Raw genomic sequence first — 24644 nt, forward strand, 5'->3', positions numbered from 1 at the left:
AGAAACTTCTCTACAGATTCCTATCCCTTTGGGGAGAGGATGAGAGAATAAACAATGTGTGATAGATGTGTATTCAGGTGGCTTAATGCACTACTGGAAGGTGCTCAGAGTGATGAGCATGGTATTAAAACCTATGTAGAATAGAAGAGTTTTCAGTTGCTCAGTTTGAGGCACATTGGGCCTGCTGTTCGGAAGTGTGGAGTGTTACTAAAGAGCTCTGTAAGTGTGTAAATAGAGAATAGATAAGGTGCCAGTAGATGGCACTCAAAAAGATGTAGCAGAGTTGTTGTAAAATCAATAAAACTTGTGCACTGCAAATGGTTTCCTCCGGCAGCTCTTTGTCAGCTCTCAACAGTAGGTACTCACAGTTCTCAGTGCTGACAACTCTCACAATCTGATCGTTAATCTAGCAAGTTGGGTAGTGGTGTTTTGATTTTTTTCACCTGTCCCATCCCATGAAAACAGAGTGAGAGGCTGCCACAGCTCCACTTTTCCCTTATTAAAAATGGCCACCATCTCCTATTATTGCTAACGGGGCTGAAGCAAGCAAGATGGCTGCCATTTCCCTGCAGTCTATCCGCATCGGGAGTGAGGCTGCCCGTAATAAAGTTGGCTGCCATCTCCCACTGTTTTCAGGGAAGCTGGGGCCATGCTCTCAGGAGTCACCGCGGTGCCTCGCTATGGTCCAGGGGGCTAGACGGGCCATGCCCGGAACTGTGAGGCGCAACAGAGACACTGGGAAAGGTGAGCGGGGAGCAACAGGGGGATTGTGGAGGTAGGTGTGGGCGGCTGCAAAGGATAGTGATGGGGTAGGAGATGGAGGGGGTAGAATGGCTGGGCCGCAGCCCGGGGGTACTGGTGGGTGAGGGGAGTGTCCTCCAAGCAGCCCCCGCAGTATTGCCGGCTCTCACGAATTAATCGTGCATCATGGATTTTGCCGCCTGCAGGAGGAGCTGTTGCAATGATACAAGAAGCAACTCTGGTCCCACCATTTGCAGGGCTGGGCAGGAAGGCAGAGCTCTGTGTAAGAGGCTCTGGACATGACAACAGCTCTGACACTAAGCCCTCCCTTCAGATACGGCTCCAGGGCTGGAGAGGAAGGAGTTGGAGAAAAGCAGTTGTTGGGCACCAGGCGGAGAAGACCCAGGGGAGTGGGGAGTCAGGAAAGTGGTGCCACAGGGTCCCAGATAAAGAAGTGCCAGGGCAGCAGGAGGCAAAACAATGTTGCTGAGGGGTCAAGAAGACAGTACTAGGAAATGCGTAGCCTCCCTTACCTCAGGGGTGAGGAGAGGGTAAGTGAAGTCTCCATCTGGGCTGTCAAGGAGTGGTGTGCATTTCTGTGTGCATTAAAGGTTGAGTTTTCAACCTGAAATTATTACACATGCATTGGCAGAGGAATAGAGCGGAGTTGAAAAGTCTAAAGACAGACTAAAAGCATGATTTTGTTTTAAAAAAAACCTCATGATTGCAGGGGGGGTCTGGCTCATTAATTTTTATCTCTTGAGGTTAGCAATATCAAATTTTATTTGAAATCAATGGGACCTGGGGTCCTCAACAAGTCTAAAAAGTGGTCCCTACGTGTTTGAGATTGGGCACACAAAAACAGAGACAAAATTTGTAGCCATTTTTGAAAATTTGTATGTGATTTGTTCAAATCTATACAAGAAGCCAGTGGCAGAGCTGGGATTAGAATTCAGGAGTTTACGGCACCCACTCCTGAGATCAGTCTACTACATAACATAGCAATTATGCCTATGAATCCAAAACTGATCTCTCTACTCCTGATCAAATCTTCTCTTTTTAGCTTTTGTAATTGATAATTCCTAGTACTTTACCTGGGATGACCCACCACTACCTTCAGTTGTGTTCCTTGTGCCATATTATGGGACTGGGGCCTTGGATTGTGAACTCTTGGTGGCAGGAACAGTTGTTGTAGGCCAGTAATACTCAGACCTCACTGGTTCAGGAGCCAAATTAGCGATCAACATTACCGAAAAGAACCACAGTACTGCGAATTCATTGTTTTATTTAATATAGCACTGTATATTAATATTTAAATAGTATGACAGGGAAACTATTTAGCTTATATATAATATAAAACTCACTGCAAAATGACTAAGTGTTATTAATAACATAGTAAAAGCATCCTGATTGGTAGTAACTTAGATTGGTTAATAATTAAATCAGTGTTTTAATATTATGTGTAGCAAAGAGCTACAGGAGACATATTAAAGAACCACTTGCAGCTGGTTGCCTCAGTCTGAGTAGCACTGTTATAGGGTATGCCTTCACTGCAGAGTTAATCTGAGTTATCTGCACTGGAGTTACTCCTCTCAAGTTAGCCTAGCGCAAGTTTGAGCAGCCACATTGTAAAATAACATTTGAACCACTAAAAAGAAAAGGAGTACTTGTGGCACCTTAGAGACTAACAAATTTATTTGAGCATAAGCTTTCGTGAGCTACAGCTCACTTCATCGGATGCATGCAGTAGAAAATACAGTGGGGAGATTTTATGTACACAGAGAACATGAAACAATGAGTGTTACCATACACACTGTAATGAGAGTGATCAGGTAAGGTGAGCTATTACCAGCAAGTGGGGGGGGGGGGGGAGGGAAGAGAATAACCTTTTGCATGCATCTGATGAAGTGAGCTGTACTACAAACAGTTCCCCCCCCCCCCCCCCACTGGTAATAGCTCGCCTTACTTGATCACTCCTGTTACAGTGTGTATGGTAACACCCATTGTTGCATGTTCTCTGTGTACATAAAATCTCCCCACTGTATTTTCTACTGCATGCATCCGATGAAGTGAGCTGTAGCTGACAAAAGCTTATGCTCAAATAAATGTGGTAGCCTCTAAGGTGCCACAAGTACTCCTTTTCTTTTTGTGGATACAGACTAACACAGCTGCTACTCTGAAACTTGAACCACTGTATCTACATTAGCGCTGCACTCACTAGTGTGTGGCACTAGGACTTATGGGTGTATGTCCTACAGTTCCTTGCACTACAGTAAGATGAGACATTCTATACTTTCCCAGTGAATTGTGGGAAAACTTGTCTGCCCTTTCTGGGTACACAGAGGACATTGGGGGAAGGCATTAGAGGACTACCAGCATTCAAGTGGAGCTAGCCTTCATCCATATTGCAGAGTAGTCAAATTAGCTCCTGATGAGTTATGGTTAAGGCTGCGAGTTTGTCACGGAAGTCATGGATTTTGTGACTTTCCGGGACCTCTGTGACTTCTGCAGCGGCCGGTGTGGCTGGCCTGGGGGCCACCTAAGTAGCTCAGGCAGTCCCTGGGCCAGCCACAGTGGCTCCTGCTGGGGCAGTCTCGGGCCACCGCGCCCTCCTCCCCCAGCAGGAGTTTAGGTGGGGGACGCAGAGCTGGGGGTTGGGGCCTGGGAGCGGACAAGGGCTCTGGGCGGTGCTTTACCTCGGGGGGGGGGGGAAGGGAGGGGTTCCCTTGAAGCGGTGACATACCTTGGCTCCTAGGCGGAGGTGCGGGGGCTCTGTGTGCTGCTGCTGCCTGCAGCCACTGCCCCCTCAGCTCCCATTGGCTGCGGTTCCCAGCCAATGGGAGCTGCGGAGCTGGTGCTTGGGGCAGAGGCAGCGCACAGAACTGCCTGGCCATGTCTCCGCTTAGGAGCTGAGGGATTTCCCCACTTCTGGGGAGCCATGGAGCTGGGTAGGGAGCCTGCCAACCCTCCTCCCCCCCCGCTCCCCCCAGCACCAACGGCAGAGTGGATTTGATTTAAATCAAACTGATTTAAATCACGAGTCAGGAAGACTCTATTTAATCATGGATTTCTACATAAAAGTGCATTCTTGTTGGTTGTTACAACCTTAATGCATATTTCTCACAACTGAGAGATACATGTAGGTTTCATTTTTAGAAGATACACACTATACATTTTTTAAGTGATTTCTTTGGAAACTTTTCAGATTAGTTTTTCAGCTATTTCAGAAAATGAATGATTGGTTATTTCACTTACAAAGGTAAATGAAGCAGATATTTATGAAGTCATTGGGAGGTGAACTATCTCCAATTCAACAGGTTAATCATTAATATATGGTGGTTTTTCTTACCATGCTGTATTAGGAGGAGAACATCACTAGACAGACATTTAAATTGTTTTATTTAACTAAAACAACAACATTATATATTCATATGCTTGTTAAAATATTATATGATTTTTTGAGTTTAGTTAAACATTCAGTTTTTTTAAAATCAGGTTTGTTTTTGTTTGTTTTTTAAACTCAAATAGTTAAATGAAATATTTTTAAAAAAAATTAAATCGACTATGGCAGCCAGGTCAACGTAAGAAACTTAAAATATTGGCTTCTGAATTTAACTCGGTCATCTTCACCCTCATTTTTCTGTTTGTTCATAATCTGGAAAAGAAAAACAAGCTCTCCTGCTTTTTCAGGTCCCAAACGATTTCTCAGTTTGGAATGAATTAGTCCAAAGGAAGAAAATATTCTTTCTACACCGTCAGAAAAAGCTACTGCTGTTAAAAGTGAGATTATCATGTCAACAGTCTCTGAATCCAAGTGCTTAAATGACTTCCACCAGTTCTCTGGTGTGACTTTCTTTAAAACATCATCAGCAAACCTATATTTCTTGAATGGTTCATCCTTAGCTCTGAAGCTTATTATAGTTGGCATTATGGAGGGAGGATTGCTGGATGTCCATATCGTAGTCAACTTCTCTTCTTCTGCAGTTAAGGTTTGACCCTGGTACTGAGTATTGAGAATATTTGCAAGAAAATGAGCTGGAGATAGTGCTTGTCCCATTTGTTTTTTTAATGCTTGTAATTTAACTCCTGTCATTGCGTATTTCTCTTCTTAAGATCTCACTCAATTCCTTCCAAATTTCAACAGCATCAACAATAAAACGACTATTTCCTTGCATTTTGTTCAAGGCTACAGAAATAGGCTTCTGGGTACTCAGCATATGTTCAACATTTCTCTTAAGCCCAATGTTGACAACTTTGGCTGTGACTGTGAACAAAATTGTGAAAAAATAGATGCCACTAACTGTCATCAGATTAGGCCAGTTCTTGATATAATTCTCAAAACAGTCCACTACCGAGTTCCGTCGCACATCTTGTGGGAGAGTTAGCTTGGTTCCTCCCACTTTTTTTCAGAGCAGCTGCTGCAAAGTGGCTGTTACGGAAGTATTTTGCAATTTCAACTACATTAGCCTTTATTTCTGGAACACTGAAGTCTTTGGCTAGGAGGTGCATCAAATGAGCACTGCAACTATATGTTGTTAGCTTGGGACTCTTTTCACTCTCTTCTTGGATACATTTGCAGCGTTGTCTGTGACCAAGCTGCGTACTAGACATCTGAATTTTTTTCAAAGTTTGTTATAGCTTTTACTGCTACTTCTTGTAAGTATTCTGCTGTGTGTGCATTTCCTGATGTATCAATTGTTTCTGTAAGGAAGACATTCTCTTTTGTTGTCACACAAGCACATACAACAGGATCATTGTGGACACTGCTCCACCCATCACAACTCGGGTTAACAATTTTCCCTCTAGACCTTTTGCATGCTGCTCAATTTCTCTTTCATACACTTTATCCTGCAATTTGCCTGCAGCATCTGCTCTGTTGGGTGGACTGTATCTTGGTCTTAATGACTGAACCATGTTAATGAAGTGTGGGTTCTCAATCATACAGAAAGGAGAGTTTGTTGCATAAACAAACCGGGCAGTTTTTTCATCAATTACCTATTTTTGTAATCTGCTGGTTCTTATTACAAACTTTATCTATGGTTGTTTCTGCATGATGGAGATTTTTTTTCTTCTTCTTTTTGCCACAAGTGATATACTGTGGCTATATGACATACATAATGTGACTGAAACACTACCATTGGCAGATAACTCTGAAACTCTAGAAAATGATGGTGATCTTAAAGGTGGGTAGTCTTCAGAATCCTGTATGTTGAGGATGGCTTATCCTAAACAAAATAAGTCAATGCCGTTATTTCATTATTATTACCATACTGCTCATTTAGTATTACTCATTGGATTCACTGACACTCAGTACCACTTTAAAAGTGAAATTGTAAAAGGAAGATCTGCCTATTTCAGCTATTTATTTTTTTTATCACAACTGCATCTAAAATGATAGTACCATAGAGTAACAACTAAATTTTTTTGTTCAAACATGAGAATTCAAGAATAGTCCAGAAGGAAGACAGGCAGTCCTTAAGAAAGAAGTATGAAATAAAAAAGAAAAGGAGTACTTGTGACACCTTAGAGACTAACAAATTTATTTGAGCATAAGCCATCCGATGAAGTGAGCTGTAGCTCACGAAAGCTTATGCTCAAATAAATTTGTTAGTCTCTAAGGTGCTACAAGTCCTCCTTTTCTTTTTGCGGATACAGACTAACACGGCTGCTACTCTGAAACCTGAAATAAAAAAGTTTACCAACCTGAAGATCCTACATGTTCCTTTCATCATCTTCAACACAGCTTCCTCCTGAGATGGAACACTTCTCATGATGATGTTTCATTTGGGCAACCAGGCCTTGCATTTCTTTGTTGCACTGTTGGCATTTTGCACGCACGCATGCCTGTCTGACCCACAGGTAGAGGAACTTCATTAAAATATTCTCAAACTGGGTCTCTCTTACAGCCTGCTGCCATTATAGGTTTTCCCTTCTTGTGAGAGAATGGTATGGTAGATCTCAAATCAACAAAGGCTACACTCAAACCTCAAGACTTCTGGAATAAACAGTTTCACTTTGTTTCTACTGCCTGTTCCCTTCTCACGTTTATCTCTAGACTTCTACTCCTTGTCCAGATCTATTCCACCCCCAACAATCTTCTATTCATTGAACTTTTTGAAACTTTTGCACTTTTAGAGAGAGGTAAGGGATTGACTCTGTGTACACAAATTTGCAGAGGGACAATAGGGTTCAGGTCTTATTTCTCACCTCTCTATATTTATTTATTTATTTTAACATGCTTGTTAACAGCAAAAATGTTTTTATCTCTAGAGACACAAATCCACAGCAAAACTAAGCATCTCTGATGGTATCTTCTAGACTGAGCACTGAGTCCCATTGGGTAGATAGAAAAATTAACCTAAATAATCTGTACAAAGGCCCCTGGGACCCATAAACTATTGGAACTCATTTACAAAACTTTTCTTAAACATTACATGAGTATATTGTCTCATACGATAGAATTAGAATTTATAATCCCTATTCCATTATGAGATATCCCTGAGCTATAATATCTTAAGTAAATCTATCTTTAGATCGGATTTTTTTTTTATAAAAATGCTATTTAAATAAAAAAATCTGCTTTTTTTAAAAAATCATTTATTTTTATCCACTCTGCCGGTGGGGGTCCCAGACCGCATGTTGCCACCCCCCCAGCACCCACAGTGCCCCCTTGGGCTGCCCCCTCATGACCCTCCCCCAAGATTTTAGTCGGGGTATATAGTACAAGTCATGAACAGGTCACGGGCCATGAATTTTTGTTTACTGCCCATGACCTGTCCATGACTTTTACTAAAAATACCTGTGACAAAAATGTAGCCTTAGTTATGGTCACTCAAGCTTTAGCCTCTACCCCCTGATGGGCCAGCCTACTCTATTTAAAAGCACCATCACACTAAAGTTAAGGGTGGGTGGATGGGACTCAAGTTAGTGGCAACATTGACTTGAGTTAAATTTTCAGTGAAAACAAGCCCTTATTCTGTAGTTTGAAAAGCATTCTTTACATTTGCAATGCAGTATAATTAAAAATAACATTTCTGATCCTATTCCCAAATTAATCACAAAATAAGATAATGGTGATATTTATGTTCCTATTCCCAACTCAGTCACAAAATAAAGTAACAGTGATATTCCTGTTGGATTTAAAATCTCTTGTGACAGGATGTTCCAGGCCTTCACGGCCCTCTGTTGGAAGCTGCTGACTGGCTGTTCTGTTGCATCCTGCCCTAGGAAACAGTCTTGAGAGGAAAAGAACAGCAAATATTCGACCTCCCAGCTTGCCCAGAAGAGTAGCCATTTTGGAAACCAGTGAGATTTGGTCCTCCAGCAGCTAGAAGGACTGGGAGCCAGCAGCAACCAATCAAGGCCCACCAGACTGAAATAAAAGAAGCTGCCTATTATCAGCAAGTCAGTTTGTGGCTTGAGCCAGAGAAGTGAGGAAGGATGTTCCCTAGACTATTACTAAAGTGCCCTGGTCTGGTCCCAGGCTATAATCAGTGGCAGGAATTCAGAGGGAATCCTGCTGACCCAATTCAGGAGAGGAAATTTAGCTCCAAAGGGTAAGAAACTGTTTTGTTTATAGTTGGTCCAGAATGGCAAGGAACTGTACCCTGGAAAGGTTTTGGACTGTGTGATCCGGCCAGTGGGCTGAGCCACAGAAGACCTGCAGAAGTAGGCTGATGGCCTACTGGGAGCTGAAGAATGGGAGTACTATGTCTGGACCCAAGGTGGTGCTCAGAGGTAAGTCCAACCCACCACACCTCAGTTTTAATATTATGGAATATATGTACTGTGTAATGTTACTTCTTCCTTGCTTAACTCCCTGAAAATTTCCACAAACATTTTTTTTATTTTCCAATAGAAGAGGAGTTGGATAAATGGACAAATCTGTATTTCAGTGAGAAAAGCGGCAGAAACACTGTTTTTACAAAGGGAACTTTCATCTTCTTGAAAGTATTATAATTAGCAATGTTTCAGAGTAGCAGCTGTGTTAGTCTGTATTCACAAAAAGAAAAGGAGTGCTTGTGGCACCTTAGAGACTAACCAATTTATCTGAGCATAAGCTTTCGTGTAGCTTACGAAAGCTTATGCTCAGATAAATTGGTTAGTCTCTAAGGTGCCACAAGCACTCCTTTTCTTTTTGATAATTAGCAATGAAATCTTATAAAAGAAGATATTAAAATGATTAGCAAGTCATTTTAATTAGGCTATTGCCATTTTGATATTAACAAGAAAAGAATAAACTGAGTGTCTTATTAAATAGTGTTCCTGCCCTTATTCTCAGTGCATTGAATTTTGTGTCTTATTGTTCTAATTAAAGATACAGTAGTTTCCTTTAAACAGAGACATCACATATCCTGTATCAGCATTGGAAAAGGTACTTCAAGACTGTATTGATATTAACAAGTTAGCCCTTTATATCATCAAATAGGGTGAAATGAGTTAATCTTTCAATTAGTTGCATTTACTTTGAACACATTAAAAGCATAATTGGTGAGGAGGGACTTCTACAAAATGGTTTTCAGTGATATCATAATGGAAAAATTTGCAGGTCCTTTACTCCTCAGTGATCTTGCTTCATCACCCTGTTTTCAATATCTCAAAAATATTGCTATACCTGATGCATTCTTTTTACTAAAAAAAAAGTCTCAAAAAACCTCTACGCCCTCCAGTGTCCTCAGATCCATTGTTGTATTCATTTGGCCAAAATGCTGGTGACAAGAATGACTGGTAAATCTGGGAGTAGAACTCTGTTCTAAAGTAGGCAGCCATGTGCTGTTACAGACCTGATACTTCTATATGTAACACTAAAACTATTCAACCAAAGCCTTAATTGATGCTTAACTTATAGGAGTGCCCTGACAAAACATGACCAGCAGCAGTAATTTCACTTATTTTAACTCCCTAATAAACTAATACATGTAATAACAAAGACGCTTCTAAACCCAGTGTCTATTTCATATAATGTAGCTTCTAAGACTTTAATTACAGAGTAGCAATCTCACACTTTCAAATCTATTGCTAGAGTTCCAAAGGTTGGAGCAGTTAATGACCATCGTTGTCACTGCATCATCTGATTGGTTATTATGGCAAAGCCATAAAATATGTGATGCTCTCTGGGGCAGCCCCAGTTGTGAGGATCCTCACCACTTCCTGCCCTTAGCGTCAAGGAATCTTGTCTCTGCTTGCTGTGGCTTAGCTCCCTAAAACCAACAGTCTCTGGCAACATAACCACTACCTTCCAGGCGTCTGCAGACCTCGTGTTCTCTGTACAGGTAGCAACAGGTACACATCAACCCCCACCCTCTTCCTTGCTGTGTCCAACCCCTTATCCACTGAACACCCACAGTGTTCCTTTGGGAACAGCAGGCCTGGTAATTCTAACACCAGCTTCTAATATTCAACTCAGGACCAGTACTTTGCTTAACACCACATATATATTTGATAGTAAACTTATTCTTGTTTTCACTATAAAGACTCGAGATTCAGGTGATAGAGAGTAACGATATTGGATACAAATGGTTATATATCATACAAAACCATAACATGAGACCAAGTGTAACAAGAGACTAAGCTTAAATAACAGGTTAACTTCCTATCTAAAGTTTCTCACCCAAAATTCTCTTTAACACTTTTTCAGCCAAGGCTGGCTGAGACCCAGGCAGCGGGTACAATAGGCCAGCGAAGGCTCAGCCTTCCCTAGCGCAGTCGCTGCTGCGGGATTCCTGGTTGCATGTTTTTACTTAGTATTATTCAGTTTCCGGGGCAGCTGAGGAGGCAGTATCTGCTATTCAGCTTTCTAGGTTCATCAGTAATCTCCCTGGACTCCAGAGAGTTTACTGATGAACCCGGGAAGCTGAGTAGTAGATACTGCTTCCTCAGCCACCCTGGAACCTGCATGGCACATATAAAAAGCTCAGCGTTCTTCTGCTGAGCATCTGGGAATTTTGGGAGGGGGAAGTGTGCTACATTTCTCAGTCTCTATCCGGGGCTGCTCAGGCTGGCCTGGAGCTGGGGTGGCTCGAGTAGCAGAGGCTGTGTGATCGGGTTGGCCGGCCCGTGGTTCAGCCCACCAGCGCTGTTGGAGCGGCTCGGGTCAGCCCACTGGTGCAGCTCAGGGAAGGGGCTTGGGGTTCCGGCCAACCCAGGGGGCTTCTCCAGTTGCGGGGGGGGGGCCCCTCTGGCCATGGGGGTGGGGCCTCATGTGAAAGGGGTGGGGCCAGGGTCTAGCCTTCCTGAAGGAGGGGTCCTCCCACTGCCCATGGGCCTAGTTTTCATTAATACAAACGTGTCCATTTACTTTCTTTGTAAGGATACCCGGGTGTCTTCTTTCTATTTTACAAATACCCTCAAAATTCATTGCCTTTACTCAGAGACAGGATAACAACCCTCTGTACATGTGTCTCTTTTTTTTCCCTCTGCCCTCCTTTCCTGTTGATTTCACATCCTAGTGTACATATGACTTCGTATGCAAATAGGTATCCATTGTGTTGGCTTACAATGCTTAATTTACATCAAGACAGCGAGAAACATTTCTTATCTGCAATAACCTGTTTTTCACCTTTGCTGGTGAGTAGTACCTTGATACAGAGTCTAAGAATATATTTTTAGTATACAGTATATACATACATGTGTCCTCTAGCTTTCATTTGAGACCTCAAATGGTAGTCTTTGGTGAACCAGAATCAGGATATTCTTGTAAGCCCTTTGCCAGGTTAAGAGGTTCTTGGGTCACAATCTGCTCAAATTCTTCCATGAATCTTTTTTTCCTTAATGTCATAACTTTAAGCATATTTAATATTTGCTAAAGGTGCTGGAAAATGAAGTTTGCAATTTATCCACAGACCATGAGTGTAGCACTGGCTGCTTCCATGCCAATGTGTCTCAACACTGACCTAAAGAAATGAGAAAATAACTCCATTCTCCATATCCACTGAAGTCTTTGCTGAGACTGACTACAATGGATTAGTCCCATAGTTGGCAATGAGAGTTACCAGTGCTCAGAGGCACTCAGACTCGGCCCTTTTGGCAATTTTTTGTGGTGAGGGATGCAGCATCCTTCGTACCAAACTCCTGAGTTACTTGCTGACATCCCCACTACCTCTCTGTACCCTTCTTTTGTACATTTGGCTACTGAGTTTTAAAGATCCTGTTAATCTGTCTTATACTAAGATGATATGCTTTGGCAAATATCCTTTGTTATTCAGTTAGACCTAGACATAAACAATTCTTGGGTGTGTCCTAGTTCCATTTAGACTGTGCCAAGGGCTGTCAAACTTGTGCCTGGTGACCATGACCCCAAGGGGCCTTTTGGTCAGCCAGAAAGAGCCGGAAAGCAGTGCCACTCTAGCCGGGCCCTCTGTGTACCCTAAACAGGGCAGCAAGTAGGAGTGGCACAGAGCCTTACACTGACTCTGCCATTCAGGGATTTCCCCCTATGCAAGAAGAATTCCTGGGTTACCTGGCTCCATCAGCTGGGGCCACACAAAAATGTCCTTTAGACCTGATTATTTTTTTTCTTTCTTTCTGAAACTCAGCCTGAAGAAGATATCTTCTTAAATTTTGTCGAAGCTGCGTGTGAGTTATAGTCAATTTAACATGTGTGACTTCGGGGGGGAGAGTTCCTTTTCTTGGTGGGGGACCTAACACTCAAAACCATTTAGGATTTGAAACTTCTGTGACCTTTTCTCTTAATTAGTGGATATTAGGGTTGCCAGGTGTCTGGTTTTTTACCAGAATGTCCAGTTGAAAGGGGAAGCTGGCAGCATCAGGTCAGCACAGCTGTCTGGATGCTAAAAGTCCAGTTACCTGCAGTGACTGGCCTCCGCTGGAGGTCACTGGCTGCTGCTGGAGCCTAGATGAGTGGCTGTACTTAGCAGCTGCTGCTCTTCCTGCCCCCCAGCCTGACAGAGAACTGGCTGGCTCCCGGACCGAGCTCCAAGGTAGATACTGGTGCTGTGTGAGGTGAGAGACATCTGCCCCTGGTTTCTCCAGCACCTCACTCCGGGACCTCCAGGGCCCCTCGCTCCAGGGATGGACCCCACCCTGCTGTGCCCTGATTTCCCCACCCCAGCTCCTCAATCTGGGGGCTGACCCCTGCCATGCCCCAATCGGGCAGGCTCTGTGTTCGCTCCTCCAAGCCCAGCTCTGCAGGCAGCAGGTGAGTCCCAGGGCAAGGGGGAATGAGCAACGGGGACAGGGGTGAAGAACAAGTGATTGAGGGGCAGAAACAGGTGGGGCAGAAGGCAGAGCTCAGAGGAAGAGGCAGGACAGGGGCGTGGCCTCAGAGGAAGGAGAGGAGCAGGGGTGTTTGGTTTTCATGGATTAGAAACTTGACAGCCCTACTGGATATGATACTTTAACAATGTTTTAAATTTCAGATCAAGTTTATTTTAAAGATTTTCCTACCAAGTTGTTAATTGCCAGCAGCTCCAGTGCCAAATTTAGTTATCCATGAATGTGTGATGAAAAGTACCACTTAAGTGACAAAGTATGTCACCATAAACTTTCCTTGATGTTATCTTCCTTCAGCTCATGCACAACCTCTCTTCTCCTATTTACTCCCCAGCAAATGTAACCCTTTTAGTACAAGACACTTTCACCCTAACTGAGTTTAGGGCCTGATTCAAAGCCCATTGAAGTCAATGGAAACACTCCCATTGGCTACAATAGGCTTTTGATCAGGCCCTTATTCCCCAGCAGGTATAAATTGAAAGTTACTCTGTAATGGGAACAAAGATTGCTTGGGAACTAAGAAGGTATAGTTTCCTTTCTGGAAAGGCTCACCATTCCGCCAACTTTTTCTGAGTAATTTCAGTGAAGCACAGAATGTTGCAGCATGAGCTATACAAATGGCTCTTCAATCGTCATAGGTTCAAACTGTGGATGACTAGACGGTTGTGCAAAAAGGATATTCGTACAACAAGATTATATAGAAAATGAGTTGCTGTCATCTCTAGAACAAAATCTGACCACCCATAATGAGGCAATTAGGGCAAAATTTTAGAAAGTACTCAGCAATTGCAATTAGGATCAGGTTTTCAAAACAGCCCAGCTCCCATTTAATCACCTAAATAAGGGCCAGGCTTTCAGAAGCACTCGGCACTCCATGTTCTGAGTTCTCTTGAAAATGTGGCCACTAATTTTGATGTCTAAATGGGAGCTGAGCTCACTTAAACGTTTGCTCTCAATGTGGATGCTGCGCTCTTTAAAAATTTGACCTCTCTGAAGAGTCATCCTCAGAACTTAGTGGAGCCTTGATAGGATGTCACTAGTTTGGCTGCCCCTGCATGAAAGTGCAGATGAAGCAAGAACTGTTCTTTGTTCCATTTTGTTGCCTGCAGTGACACACGGCAAATATTTGAATGGAATTCACAATGGGTATATGGTTTTGTTTTGTTTTTTGTTAATCAAAATCTATTAGTTATTAACTCTATTGTATGCATCCCTTAATCTTGCACCTGTTATTGTTACATAAAAAAGCCTTGAGGTGATCTTGCCAAATGACATGGTCTGGCCAGATAAAAAGTGTTAGCACTTCCTAGCAAGAAGTATGCACACTAAAAAGCACAGGTAGGTGTAAGTCTAGTGCATATGCATTGAAGAATTTTCTAGTCCGCAGTATGTAATGGGGTGGCACATGTACCCTTTCTTTCTTCACGTGTTTTGTGAGGGTATAAAGGGCTAAGCTGCCCCACCACACCCATTTCCTTCTCGCTGTCTGTGGTATATGTTGGAGCAACTCCCTTCAGATTTACCTCTACTTTAGTGTTACTTACTTAGGTCTACAGGATGCTGGGAGGGTGGGGAAGAGAAATCGTCCCCTCCCTGCAGTTGCTGGCAGTACCAGCCTCTATGGCTGACCATGGCAGGTCCCTGGGCTTTAAGAACTACCCATCCTGTGAGGCAGTCGTGAGTCTCAGTGGTGGACAAGAGATCTCTTCTCCCTCAGTGAGGGGCTTGTCCTGGAAAGCTGGTGCTTCTCAAAATGGACCAAGTGCTCAAAGTAGAGACATGTGAGGGCATTTTTTCATTGAACAGGCAGTGAGGTTGGTCTCTGATCCTGGGCTCCAAGCACCAGGAGCCCAGAGGCAGTCAATCTGCCCCAGTTTCAACATCAAACTACTGAAGAGTCACTCAGGCCTGCAGCTTCCTCGTCTGGGAAGCTGAGACAAATTGGACTTAAAGCATAAGTCCTGAAAGGAGAAGATCTGAAGATCCTCCTCTCTGGATCCGACTCTAGGGCTGCATAAGGCCACCAGACTGTCAGACATTAAAGGTGGCTCAAAACTTCAGAGAAGTTCCCTGAGCATTGGAGCCCATGCAGCTGAGTGGCCCTGGCCACAACAGAGGTCCCGTCTGGTGCTGCTATGGCCATTTTAGCCACCTTGGTAGCTGGGCAGTCGGAGAGACCACTGGCTAGCATGGTACCAGCAGAAGCCTGACTCCACTATTGGCCATTCTGTTGCCGACTCCACTGGCGCCAGTGCAATCACCTAAGCACCAGTCTGCAGGTCACATCACCAGGCCACATCCCCAGGGCTGGCACCCATGCAACTATTGGAGCTGCTTACTGCTGACACGGTCCAGGTTCCTGGGCCTGGTGACTCTGTTGCTTCTACCATCCAGTCAGGTTCCCCCTACACCCACAGGGCGAGCATCACTCTTCCTGGAAGACTCTTCCCTCTTCTCTTCAGATTCCCAGGAAAGCCATCAGCTGGCCCCAGTTCAGGTTCCAGCACTTAACAGCATCAGTCTCGCCCGGGGGATAAGAGCCATATACCTGTGGCTGATGGCAGAGTGTTGTCTTGACCCAGCCTGGTCCTGGGACCAAACCTCATGGGGTCTGATGTCATATGATCATGGCATGTGCAGCATTTAGGCCCCCGAAACACCTCAGTACTACCCATGACTAGCTACTTCATCTATGCCATAATTACAGTGGCCCACTCCAGCTGCTGGACCTGTCCCCACTGCATCCCTCAGACCAGAGCAAGGAGTAAGCTGCTCCAGTGCAACAGATCTAGAGTTAGGGACAGATGGCACCAATTACAGCCTCCTGTCCTGATGATGCCCTACTAACCTCACCTTGGGAGTGCCCTGCAATGTGAAAACGTTGTTTCCTGGTTCCAGATCAGTCTGCTACCACTTCTGAGAACTGCAACATGTTCCAAGAGCTCATGAGATCTCTACTGAAGAGATGCAGGATATACCTCATAAATGTCTTGATATCCTGTGCGCTTCAGCACTGGGATGCATAGCAATCATGATCAACAAGGAGTTATAGGGCTTTTAGTGTTAGGGCTTTACTGGCACCAATGTCTAAATGGGCAGAGAGACTGTACCAAGTCCCAGCTATTGGGCATGGACAGTTCTGGTTGCACCTGGTACTGGGACCTCTAGTGTTGATGGCAGCCAACAAGAGAACCCATCAAAGTTGCCAGAAAGTGACCCCAAAGACAAGGAGACAAAGCACGTCTACCTGCTGGGCCAGAAATCTTACTTCATTTTGAGTCTCCAGATGAAGATTTCAGACTACAAAGCTCTCTTGGCAAAATACAACCATGTTGACTGGAGTGCTTTACAATCATTTATTGACCAACTGCCACCAGATTACAGGGATGATTTTCAGACTACCTTGGTGGAAGGTTATGTGGTGACCAAAATTGCAAAGCAGGCAGCCTTGGACCTGGCAAACACTGTCTTCGTGGTGATGGCTACAATGGTCACAATGTGCCATACCTCCTGACCTGGCATTGGAGTTATAAACAGTAACTCAGGACATGCTGTTTGAGTGTTGCTTGATCTTCTATGAGAAGACTGAGGCAATGAGAGCCTTCCAAGATTCTAGAGTCACCCTCTGGTCCCAAGGGTTGAGGTCTAAAGTGCTGCCTTATAGAGATCCCTGTCAGCAATAGCTGTTCTTCCAGTATAGGCTGCTTGAGCGCTCCAGGCCATAGGCAGAGGCCCCTTGAAGAAAGTCCAGTGGGGGGGGGGGGGGGTCTACCTCTCAAGTGCATTGACCAGGCAGTAGATTTGACTTGGTGCCCAAAGACACCATCCTTTTCATTCTGTGATCCTGTCAACAAACAAGTTGTGGGCAGTCTGGCGTAGTGGCTGGAGCAAGAGTCTGGCTTACCAGTTAGAGCCGAAGCTTCTGATTCAGAATTGCCCCCATATGACAAGGGTCAGAACTGGGAGGCAGAAGACTAAGCCTAAACCAAAGCGTTAACTGGAATGACAGGAGGTGTAGCTGAGAGTCTGAGTGAGGAGTCTGGTGTGTGGGCAGGAGCAAGTAATGGCTGGGACTGGATCAGGGCTGGGGCAGAGGATTGGGGTTGGGGGAGTGAGGGCTCCAGCTGGGGGTGCGGGCTCTGAAGTGGGGCTGGGGATGAGGGGTTTGGGGTGCAGGCTTCCCCAGGGCTATGATGCAGAAACAGGCCTCCCTGCAGCTCTCTCCCCGCAGCAGCACCTGGGTTGGGGGGAGAAGCCCCCCTCCCGGCAGCTCTGGGGCTGGGTTGGGGCCGGGACAGGCACCTCTCCCCACTGCAGCCTGAGCGCCTGCGTGGCGCTTAATAGGCTGCTGCACAGCCATGCAGCTGTGCAGCTTAGAGGGAACTTAAGTCAGGGGCTACTCAGAATCTCAAATCTGGGCCAACACTGTGTCCATTCTCCAGGTGTTGGTGTGTTTGGGCATGCAAGAGTTAATGTGGATTTCTTCTCATTCACTATCAGCCATGCAGGGGTTAATTGGCTGCTGTACTCAATACGGAGACAGTAATTGCTTATCTACTACCAAAGATCTCTGTGGGGCTTGAAAGCTTGTCTCTCACCAACAGAAGTTGGTCTAATAAAAGATATTACTTCACCCACCTGGTCTCTCTACCTCCCACTTGACAGATTTTACATAAAAACAAGAGGAGTCTTTGTGACACCTTAGAGACTAACATAGTCTCTGCAGGGCCTGATTTATACTTTATGTGCCCCTTGGCACAGCATCTTCAGCATTCCCACTGTCTACAGCTAACCTTTGTGTTTTCTGTAAAAAATGAAACTTTTAACCCACTTTTAACTCATAGGCATCCCTAGGCACATGCCTACTGTGCCTAATTGGAAATCCGGCCCTGAGTCTCTGCTCCCGCCTGCAGGTCCCCCCCCCCCCAATATGGGTGGGGTCCTGCCTCAGGCTTCTGGGTCTTAGAGCAGCATATAGATTTGTTACTCTGTATACTAGGATCTGCTTCTTGCAACTTCAGGCACAGCTATCTGTAGTCCACCACCCAAAAAGACACTAACTAGACAGAGTGGTGTCTCTCCCTCCGGAAGTCCTCTGTTTGCTAGACTGGTGGAGGGACCTGGACAGTGTATGTTCGATGGTCCTATACAGCTCCAGTTCACACATAAGAATCAGACTTTTAAAGTCAGAAGGGACCATCATGATCATCTAGTCCGACCTCCTGCATGCTACAGAACCTCACCCACCCACTCCTGTAATACCAGCTCCTCTCCTGTCCCAAGAACTGCGGCGTCCTCTTCGTTGATGATCAATAATGCATCCATGTTCAGGTGGAGGCACTTATATGGGTGACCTCATGGCTTGGGTCCTGTGGTCTGTCACAGAGGGCCTTACACATCAATGTTCTAGAACTCAGGGATATATACAGGGCATCTGAGCATTTTCAGCCAGACAGACCAGGTAGTATTGGTCAATATGGCAGCAGTCTTCTACCTAAACAGGCAGGGAGGGGCCATTTGCTGGCCTTGTCCCTTGTGCCAGGAGGCCATCCAGCTTTGGGACTTTGCCATAGGGAACAACATGGACTGCTGACTAGGTAATCTCCTGGGGTGGGCAATGTGAAGGTAGATGACCCAAGCAGGCACTTCTGAGACAATTACAAGTGGGTGATGCATGTGAAACATCTTTCCAGTGATTTGGAGGGAGGACTGTTTCATCACACGGACTTTTCTGTGACAGCCAGAAAACAAGTGCTGCTGCTGCTACTTCTTCTTTTTTGGGGGAGAGGATAGGAGGGCGCAAAGGGGCACAATACTGGATCTCTGATAGCTTTCTCCTCCCACAGATGGACAGACAGACTATATGCATTCCCCTTCTGCCCACAGTGCTTGCAGATCAGGAGGGAGAAAGCCAGAATTATCCTCAAAGCAAATGTGGTTGAAGGTCTCTACAATCTTTCTCTAGTACCACCAATCTCTCAACTCTTGATCTTCAACCTTCTCGTCCAGAATGGGGGCTTGGGCTTGCACCTGAGCTCCCTCCACTTGATGGTGTGGATGCTCACTGGTTGACACAAGCAGAGTTGATCTGTGCATGAGACGTTCAGTGCATCCTTATTAGTGGCAGGAAAATGCTACTCGGTCCACCTATTTCTCTAGACAAAGTTGACAGCTCGAGCTTACACCTGAGAGTCAGCGCCCCAGTGCCAGCATGGAACCTTAACTTTGCCCTCTCAAAACTGATGGGTGAACCTTTTGAACCTATGACTAAATGCTCATTGCCCTACCTCTCCATGAAAGAAGGCTTCTTCCTGGCAATCACATCTGTCAGGAGAGTTGGGGAGCTGCAGGCTCTGATGGAAGAGCCACCTTAACTGCACATGCTAGACGTGTGTAGAACAATGTGGCTCTATCTAGACAGGACAAGACCTTTCTCGAAATCTCCCAGGCTTTTTCTGGCTGATACCAAGAGAGTCAAAGGACAAGCTGTGTGTATGCAAAGAATATCTAGCTGGATTGCCTATTACATCTAGTCATGTTACCGACTAGCAGGCAAGTAGTTGCCCATCAGTGCATGACTAGACCCACCAGGGTGCAGTCTGCCTCGGTGGCATGTCTAGCAAACCCACCAATCCAGGATATTTGCAGACCAGCAACCTTGTCATCTGTAGACATGTTCATGAAGCACTGTGTGCTGGTGGAAGCAGCTGGGGATGATGCAAGATTTGGAAGATCCTTGTTATAATCCATATTTAAGGAGACTCATTGTACCCGTCCCCAGTGAGAATGACTGACTGCTTGGGAGTCACTAGCTGCATCATATGTATACGGACTAGCGCTCAACAAAGGGGGAAGAAAAAGGGTTATTTACCTGTATAATAGCTAATGTTGTTTGAGTCAAACATGTAGTCCATATATATATATATTCCATGCCCACACACCATCCCCCTGCTTTAGAGTTTTAATGTTGCAGGCTCGTGTGGTGCTGAAGGAACTGAGTAGAGTGGGCTCTGGATTTTATACCTTCATGAAGCTCGCAAGGAAAGGCAGGGTGTATGTGCCCTCCCTTTGGATACTGCTGACTAGAAAACTGACATCTGCATGCTGGATGTGCGCTTACCCACTGTGGAATATGTATACAGACTACCCCTTTTCAAGAACATTAGTTGCTGCACAGATTAGTTACCTCTTTCTTTTTTCCCTGGCCAGCATGGTCAGGGTTTTTGTGTTTCAAAATGTTGCCACCTTTCTGATTTGTTCAGTTCGACTATAGAAACTTTTGTGAAGGCATTGTGGGGAGGGAAATGAGACGCAGCTGGCTGTGTGCAAGCTTATTTTTGGCAGTAAGGTGAAGAATAGAATGGGACTTAAACCAAAATCGTACCTGTGAATTCCCTCAAAAGCTTTTTAAGGAATTTCATATTCAGCTCTGAACTTTGCAGGCCAGGCCTAGCTCCAGTTGGGGATTGTCCCATAAGAATTTGCCTTCAAGAACTGGGAGTGGACAAGACTGAAACACCTGTTGGGGCAAGGGATGTGTGTGGAATCAGGCTACAGAGACTTGTCTTGAAGAATCTGGGTGGGGAGGTCAGCAGCAAAGAGCAATGGAGAATAAGTGGGCCTAGGAACTTGTCTTATTGTGGGATTTCTACATTTTCTAGTGCATATTGTTTCAAACTAGTAAGAGGAAGCACTAGCTAGTGATTAAAGCAAGGGATGGAGAATCGGCATTTTGGGTGGCAGGGGGGAGGATTCTGTTCCCAGTTTTCTCATTGACTCACTGTGTGACCTTGGGCAAGTCACTTAACCTCCCTGAACCTGTTGTCCCCATTGTGGTGGTGGTGGTTTTTGTTTTGTTGTTTTTGTGTGTGTGTGTAAATATGAATACATCCCTCACAGAAAATTGTGAGGCTTGATGTAAACTACTTTAAATCCTTTGAATGTGGTGTAGAAATATGAAGTATTCTATAATGTTGCAGAGGAAACAAGGAGGTAGAAGTTTGGGAGTGTGTAGATAACTGAAGAAAAAATTCCAATATATCTGGAGAGCTGGCCAAATGGTAAGCACTCTACACAGCTGTGAAAAAGATGCAGAATTTATTGGTGGGTTGGGTGTTTCTTTCCAGGCCATCAGATCTTGGGAACACTTCAGAGACAGCCTGCTTAGGCCTCGTAGGGAAGGTCATGTCATTCAGCAATCATTCCCCTTGCTGAGTTACAGGCAACCTTCTTGGTCTTTCAAGGGACTTCTTGCCAACTTTCCTTGACTGAATGAAGATTATCAAATTATGGGGCCTGGGATAGGGATTAAATAGATGTGAAATATGGGGAGATCCCCTGCAGAGGAACTCTGGGAAGAAACATGGTTGAGTTTTTAATAAGTATACTAAGTGGTACGTAGATAAATTTCCCTCAAATGTGCCCCTATAATAGCTATTGAAACTGATTAGTTAAGTGCATCTTCAGCTGTGAACACAAGATCCCCAGTCACCTCACCATTTCACACACCCCAGTTTTTTTGTTGCTGCAGATCCTAAAGCATTTTTAAAACATCCTCTTGAAAGAAGTTGTCTTAAGAGCCCAATCCTTAGTTCACTGAGGATTATAAATAATTTTCCTAATTAAATGCAGCTAAACAGTAAAAAGAGTTACAGGGAAAACCAGATAACCAAATAGATGACCAAACGCCCTAAGAAAGCCTGGGGGCAGGGAGGAGGAAATGCTGAAGTGAACAGTGACTTATGGTGTTTCTCTGGACACCATAACAGAGGCTCAAACTAAATGTATACCTCCAAATAAAAAAAATTAAGACGACCAAAAAAATGCCACCATGGCTACACAGTAAAAGAGACAAACACAAAAAGACATCTTTTAAAAATTGGAAGTCAAATCCTACTAAGGAAAATAGAAAGGAACATAAACTCTGCCAAGTATAAATGTGTGCTTAGGCAGGCCAAAAAAGAACTTGAACAGCAACCGACAAAAGAAAGGGGGGGAAAAACATTGCTGTTTAGTTTTTGTAAGTACATCAGAATCAGGAAACGTGTCTGCCAATCAATGGGGCCACTGGACAATCGAAATGCTAAAGGAGCACTCAAGGGAGACAAGGCCTTTGCAGAGAAGCTAAATTAGTTATTTGCATCAGTCTTCACTGCAGAGGCAGTAGAGGAGGTTTTAGAACAAATTGATAAATTAAATATGTCTCTAAGACCAGTTGGTCTTCACCCAAGAGTTCTGAAGGAACTCAAATATGAAATTGCAGAACGGTTAACTGTGGTACGTAAATAGCTTAAGTCAGCCACTGTACCACATGACTGGCAGATAGCTAATGTAATGCTGATGGATTTTAAAAGCCTTTATTTTAAAAGGCTCCAGAAGCAATCCTGGTAATTACAGGCCAGTAAGCCTAACCAGGCAAATTGGTTGAAGCTGTAGTAAGGAATGGAATTATCAGACACACAGATGAACACAATATGTTGGGGGAGTCAGCATGGGTTTTATAAAGGGAAATCATGCCTCGCCAATCTTCTTTGAGAGGGTCAACAAACATGATGATCCAATGGATATAGTGTACTTGGACCTTGTCAAAAGCTTTCTGAAAGTTCCACACCAAAGGCTCTTAAGCAAAGTAGGCAGTCATGAGATAAGAAGGAAGGTCCTCTCATGGATCAGTAACTGGTTAAAAGACTGGAAACGAAGGGTAGGAATAAATGATCAGTTTTCACAGTGGAGAGAGGTAAATAGTGAGGTCCCCCACGGAGATATACTGGGACCAGTGCTGTTCAACGTACTCAGAAACAATCTGGGAAAGGGGGTAAACAGTGAGGTGGCAAAATTTGCAAGCAATACAAAATTACTCAGGATAGTGAAGTCCAAAGCTGACTGCGAAGAGTTAGAGCTCTCCCAAAACTGGGTGACTGAGCAACAAAATGGCAGATGAAATTCAATGTTGATAAATGTAAAGTTATGTTTTCCAATGTGCATTATCCCAACTACACATACAAAATAATGGGGTTTAAATTAACTATTACCGCTCGAGAGAGAGATTGTGGAGTCACTGTGGATAGTACTTTGAGAACATATGCTAGGTGCGCAATCTCAGTCAAAACAACTAGCAGAATATTAGGAATCATTACAAAAGGGATAGATAATAAGAGAGAATATCATAGTGCTGCTGTATAAATCTGCTATACAGTAGAACCTGAGAGTTACGAACACCTTGGGAATGGAGGTTGTTCGTAACTGTGAAGAAAACGTTATGGTGGTTCTTTCAGAAGTCTACAACTGAACATTGACTTAATATAGCTTTATATCTTTACCATGCAGAAGAAAAATGCTGTTTTTAACCATCCTAATTTAAATGAAACAAGCACAGAAACGGTTTCCTTACTTTGTCAAATCTTTTTTTTAAACTTTCCCTTTATTGTTTTAGTAGTCTATGTTTAACAGTGTACTGTATTTACTTTTTCTCTTTTGTCTCTGCTCCTGCCTGATTGCATACTTCTGGTTCCAAATTAGGTGTGTGGTTGACTGGTTAGTACGTAACTCTGGTTTGTAACTCTGAGATTCTACTATATATGCACCCACCTTGAATCCTGTCTGCAGTTCTGGTTGCCCCATCTCCAAAAAGAGATATTAGAATAGGAAAAGATACAGAGAAGGGCAACAAAAAAGGATTAGGGGGTATGGAACAGCTTCCATATCAGGAGATATTAAAAAGACTGACTAGTCATCTTAGAAAAGAGACAACTAAGGGGAGAATGATAGAGTTCTATAAAATCATGAATGGTGTGGAAAAAGCAGTGGTGCAAATAGATTTTAACTCTTACTGGTATGGTACTGACCATGGCCCCCGTCCCCCACAAACACACACAAAATGTTCCGTGACTAGAGCCTTATGTGGATACAAATTTATGCCCGCAGATGTGGATAGCCGCAAATAGAAATCAGTATCTGCTGAACAGCATGGGCTCTCCCGGGAACCACAGCGGTGAAAGGAGTAGAATGTGGGGTGGCCAGGCAGCCCCATGCCAGCAGCTCCTCTGGAGCAGCTGTACTGCTCCCAGCCCTGTCCTCCAGCAGGGCTGTACAGACTCTAGACAGGAGACGCAGCTGTATGAGAGGGCTGGGGGCAGAGCTGTGGGTGGTACAGCCATGCCGGAGGGGCTGCCAATGTGGGGCCACCTGGCGGCCCCACGTTCTGCTCCTTTCACCACTGTGGTTCCTGGGAGAGTCCTGTGGTATTCAGCAGATACTGAACGTGTCTTTCCAGTACGGCATACCAGCAATAAATGTCTTAATGGTACAGGTTATGACCACACCGGCTTACTTGCACTGGTGGGAGAAAGTGAATAGTGTTATTTACCCCTTACATAACACATGAGCCAGGGGTCATCCAACAAAATTAATAGGCAGCAGGTTTAAAATAAACATAAAGAAGTACTTCTTCACACAACACACAGTCAAGCTGTGGAACTTGTTGTTGTCAGGGTATGTTGTGAAAGCCAAAAGTATAATTGCCTTCAAATAAAAATTAGGTAAATTCATGGAGGATAGGTCCATGAATGGCTATTTACCAAGATGGTCAGGGAGGCAAACGCATCCCCTGGGTGTCCCTAAACCTCTGTCTGCCAGAAGCTGGGACTTGATAAGATAAATCACTGGATAAATTG

The 24644-nt window shown here is 44.3% G+C and overlaps 1 protein-coding gene across 9 annotated transcripts in view; it reads left to right on the plus strand.

Annotated features, from left to right (window-relative positions):
- Positions 1-587: 587 nt before the first annotated feature.
- TP53INP1 (tumor protein p53 inducible nuclear protein 1) overlaps positions 588-24644 on the plus strand; it is a 61750-nt gene continuing 37693 nt past the window's right edge. For 6 of the 9 annotated variants that reach the window (XR_012666914.1, XM_075125042.1, XM_075125048.1 and 3 more), the window contains exons 1-2: positions 588-744; positions 8321-8478. Coding sequence is in view for 8 of the 9 variants with exons in the window: in XM_048841262.2 (XP_048697219.1) it covers positions 8418-8478 (61 nt within the window). In the remaining variant the exon portion in view is untranslated. Of the gene's footprint in view, positions 745-7899; positions 8479-24644 lie in introns of all 9 variants that reach the window. The other 3 variants (XM_075125043.1, XM_048841264.2, XM_075125044.1) reach the window with 2 other exon arrangements.

The sequence above is a fragment of the Caretta caretta genome, chromosome 2 (genome assembly GCF_965140235.1).
Source record: "Caretta caretta isolate rCarCar2 chromosome 2, rCarCar1.hap1, whole genome shotgun sequence".
NCBI classification, from domain to species: Eukaryota; Metazoa; Chordata; order Testudines; family Cheloniidae; genus Caretta; species Caretta caretta.